This window comes from Anneissia japonica, unplaced genomic scaffold, assembly GCF_011630105.1.
Source record: "Anneissia japonica isolate Jap-2015-1 unplaced genomic scaffold, ASM1163010v1 scaffold287838_len146374_cov139, whole genome shotgun sequence".
Lineage (NCBI taxonomy): Eukaryota > Metazoa > Echinodermata > Crinoidea > Comatulida > Comatulidae > Anneissia > Anneissia japonica.
In genome coordinates, this window is record NW_022694573.1 from 41,138 (window position 1) to 45,773 (window position 4,636).

Consider the following 4,636-nt stretch of genomic DNA (forward strand, 5'->3'; position numbering starts at 1 on the left):
TCTGGCAAGCCGACTGAATTAGACAGATGACTATAAACAATAAATTTAAATGTGTTAGGCCTATGTTAATATACAGTATTTACTATGGTTTTGTAATTTATATACTTTTTATTTTTGTACTATTTGTTAAACTTATATATAATAAATGATAAGTATGTACAGTATAGAGTTTTTTTTTACTATCTGGCAAGCTGACTGAGCAAAATTTAAATTAAAACGATAGAAAGAACAAGTAAATAAATTGAAATACATCCCAAAAGTATTTAATAAATCAGTGCAAAAACCGAGTATTAAATAAATTGAAATAATTGAGTAAATAAACTGAAATACATCCCAAACAACAGTACAGTACCAAGAATGAATAAGTTAATTGAAATACGCCGCAATTAACGCACTACATTCACTGAGAGACGCGCTTGGCGTTCCATAGAAATCACCGGCGGCTCAACCGGTCATAATCCTATAGATCTAGGTCCCGCCTCATCAACAGATAGGTCAACCACCCTTGACGTTCGACCATATTACGATTTCCGGTAAGCATCGCTAGCTAAAATACGGCGGTAGGCCTAGAGTAGGAGTTGATTTAGCTACCGTAGGCCTAGCCTGGTTAGGCCTACTTCTTTTTGCTATCCTAGACGAAACTCAGGCGTACGGAACCCAAACCAGCCTGAACTTGATCGATTTCGGCCTAGGCCTAGCTAAGCTAGACTCGGATAAGGAGGAGTCCCATAGGCTAGAGGGCCACAACCTACTACATCGTAGGCTTCAAACATTAATTTACTCTTTATTTAGCCTAGCCAAGAATGAAGTTTCTGTAAAAGCTTGAGCTTGTCCAGGTCTTAGCCTAACTTAGTGCCTTTGCCATGATGCGCTAGCGGCTTTTTAAAATCTAACTACATTAGGGCACATCATAGAAACAATTATTAATTAGATCACTCTTCTTTTTTTTTTTAAATTGAGGAAGGGCAGTTTTTTTGTTTTTTTTTTATCGGAACAATAGATTATTTCGCTTTTGTTTTTATCGATGAGAGAGGGACTGTTTATATTTGGTGTGTAATAGTAAATATTGTATATAAACTGGTTTAATTTTATACAGTACTGTAGTTGTTTTAAAGAAAATGTGTTTGAAGTCACAAAATTTCATTGTTATTTTTATGCTGTTGAAATAATTGATGCGTCAACAAAATTGTTTTTTTATTCCCGCATCAATATTTCCCGAATTTTTTATGCAGGTGGGAGTGATAATCTAATAATTTTTTTCTATTTGCCCTTATTGATGAATGTAGCTAGTAGTAGTAGTAGTAGGTGAGGATTTATTATGTTTCAATTAACCTCATCTACTGTAGGCTAGGTTAGGCCCATATGTTGATTTACATTAAATTTTTATAAATTGTTATAAGATGAATTAGAATATATGAAGGAAAATATATGAATGTGTATAATGTTTAATATATAAAACAAAATAAACGACAGAAACAAATAGCATTTTAGTTCAGGCTCTTGCCTACATTTTATATTTATAATTCACTGAATTCTATTGAAATCAAATCATATTTACAGTATTTATTTATTTTATACATTTTTTTCCATTCACAGAAACTGAAGTTAAGCTAAAAATAAATGCTCTGAGGACGTATTATCGCTCCGAAAGAGAGCAAAAGCAGTGGACGAAGCTCTCTGGATTGCTACATTTCAAGATGGCCTTTTTTTACAAGCCTTTCATTCTTGGCAGACCATGTCACCCCACGTAAATCTACATCATCTGTAAGTTCTTTATTTTTTTTAGGGGTGGGGGTTGAGAGAGATCCTTAGAAAGTGATCTCATAACTGTAGCAAATTTTTGCATTTCAATTATATTGCCACGGAAGAGGTGTCACTTCATTTACATAGTGACAAAATTTTTCTCTAACATCTTTAGCAATTGATGTACTGTTATTGCTGCCTTGACTATCCAAGTTCTGAAGCTTGGATACTGCTTCCATTGACATTTCCTCCCCATTTGCCCTTAAGTAATTGTGCGGTACACATGTACATAGCACAACTTTCTGGCAATTAGAAGCGTCTAACATTAATTTGGAGTGATAGATTCTGAATCTGTTAGTTAGCGAGATGCCCAAACACATTCTCTACTACTCGGCGGCCTCGGCTTAATCTGTAATTGTAGGCTCTCTTTTTCCTTGATAATCCTCTTTGAGGGTATGGCTTCATGATGTGCTTGTGAAGAGGAAAGGCGTCGTCAGCAAGTATGACATGTGGTGTGACAATATCAGATCCTGGCAACCTGCATGGCTCTGGGATTTTTAGAATGTTGGTTTCAGATGTCAGTGCCTGCCAAAGAGTTTCGCAGCACACCGCCATCACTAATCCTTCCATTGCATCCTACGTTGATGTATAAAAACTTGTAGTTTGAATCAACTAACGCCATCAAGACGATGGAGTGGGTCCCCTTGTACCTGTAATTGTAATTACTTAGGAACCGGATTTTGGAGGACACTGCATACTGATATGTTTTCCATCTATGGACCCAATACAATTTGGAAACTGCCATTTTTGGAAGTAATCATTGGAAACTTTCGTCCACTCATCTTGTGTTGACGGAATCTAAAAAAAAGATGAAACTAAAAATTATATATATGAATATATATATATATATATATATATATGTATAAATATATATTTTATTTTTAATTTTTAGATGAATCGATGTATCAATTCTACTGGGACACCTATGTTGGAAGATGCAATTGCACCGGAAGTATTTGAATCAACAAGCCAGGAACTGATGTCAGTTAATTGTGAACCAGAATTTAACTTAGACTGTGTTCCCATTGCCCCTCTCCCAGAAATGTGCCCCTCTCCCAGAAATGTCCCCCTCTCTGTAATGTCATCCTTTTCAGCAATTCCCCCTCCCATGAAAAAATCAAAGAAGAAAAAGACAAATCCAGATGAGGAGCTAATTGATAAATCTATGCAAGTACTCTCGTCTGCAAATAGTAAGGGCCCTGAAGACCATTTCGGTTTGTATGTGGCCGCTGAACTCAAGAGAATCGGTGATCGAAAAAAAATTAATAAAATTAAATTGAAAATACAAGCAATACTTTGTGAATCTGAAGAATGAGATTCTAAGAAATTAACAAATTTGACTGCTTCATATTCTGGATTCTTGCTACAGTATTTGCATACATTTGATTTTTTTTTTATTGCATACTATATTATAAAATGTTAATTACTATGAATCAAAAATTCTACGGTAATTTTTATTTAATTTTGTTGCTATTTCTAAATTACACTTCTGTGTTGTTTCTATTTCTAAATTAGACTTCGTGAATGCCGTGATTAATACCATATCACTGAATTATACAGGCTCTTCAAAATTTTATGTTTGCTTGAAAATCAACATTTTTAACAGAAACATATTCAGGATTCAAATCTAATGAAAATTGGATGGATCAGGCCTGCACACAGGATTTTTATTGGGTGGGTGCAAATTTGTAGAGAGTGGACCAGAATGGCTCCTGGGGTATCTGTTAAAAATGGTAGATTTGTGAACCCTGCTGGGATAAAGGGCAGGGGGGTGGGGCTCAAGCATTTTTGATAATTTGAGCTCTTTATTTAATCGATTCTTGCTATTTATTTAAAGTATTGACACTACTGAATCTAATGGAAAATGGAAAAGTTCTTGCTAATTATACAAATATTCATTTAATTTTAAAGTATTACTGTATATACTAGAGTATTTAATGAAAACTGGATGGAGTGGAATGGCAGATTATGAATAACAATGCATTTTATATTCATAATTTTCACTATTATAAAAATATTATTTGAATGGAATGTATCAATAAAGTAAAGTGTTTTTGCACATGTTACACAAAACAAAATGGGATGTGTGAAACATAGGCAAAAGCAAACACATTACACTCTATACCATGACTTTTAAAAAAATCATACAGTACTAAGATAGTAGATATTTTGACATGTATTTGAAAGGTTTTTGAAAGTGGTTGTTTACCTTCATGTACTCATCTTTTAGGCTATTGTAGATTGCCTCGCATACTTCAGGAATTAACCTGCTGAGAGACTGCTTCGAAACCCTATGTTGATAGGCCAAGCTTGTGTAAGATTCTCCTGAAATAAATATTAATGTTAAGCGCTAAAATTATACAGTGACAAGCAAGAGCAACTACGTCAGTAGCCTAGATTAGCCTAAAGATTGGCCATATTACTATTTCATAATAAAAGTCAAAGTACAAATTATGATTAATACTTACCAGTAGCCAGGACCCGCAATGTTACACTTAAACGGTGATGTGCTGGGATCGCTTCCCGCAAGTTGGTATCCTTCTTGCTAATAGTAGGTCCCACAAGTTCCAACCAATGGTCAAATAGCATGTAATCCATTCTTATATAATTCTCAAACCCCTTCCTAACTTCCGATCTTAGCTCTCTCATTAGTGTCTCGCATGCTCCCAATTCATTTCTTCTCTCAAGCCAAGGCTTAATCCACATCCTCGTCTCTTATACACATCTAGATGTGTATAAGAGACAGATCTACAATAGCCTAAAAGATGAGTACATGAAGGTAAACAACCACTTTCAAAAACATTTCAAATACATGTCAAAATATCTACTATCT

The 4,636-nt window shown here is 34.6% G+C and overlaps 2 protein-coding genes across 2 annotated transcripts in view; one reads left to right on the plus strand and one right to left on the minus strand.

Moving 5' to 3' along the window:
- LOC117101084 overlaps positions 1-1,614 on the plus strand; it is a 3,718-nt gene extending 2,104 nt beyond the window's left edge. The window contains exon 2 of the mRNA XM_033240954.1: positions 1,597-1,614. Within this exon, the coding sequence (XP_033096845.1) occupies positions 1,597-1,614 (18 nt within the window). The remainder of the gene's footprint in view (positions 1-1,596) is intronic.
- An 846-nt stretch (positions 1,615-2,460) lies between these two features.
- Positions 2,461-4,509, minus strand: LOC117101088. Its single transcript, XM_033240958.1, has 3 exons — positions 4,272-4,509; positions 4,013-4,128; positions 2,461-2,601 (listed from the first exon to the last, which is right to left on the minus strand). The coding sequence occupies exons 1-3, from the start codon at positions 4,507-4,509 to the stop codon at positions 2,470-2,472; spliced, it is 486 nt and encodes a 161-aa protein (XP_033096849.1). The 3' UTR covers positions 2,461-2,469.
- Positions 4,510-4,636: the final 127 nt, after the last annotated feature.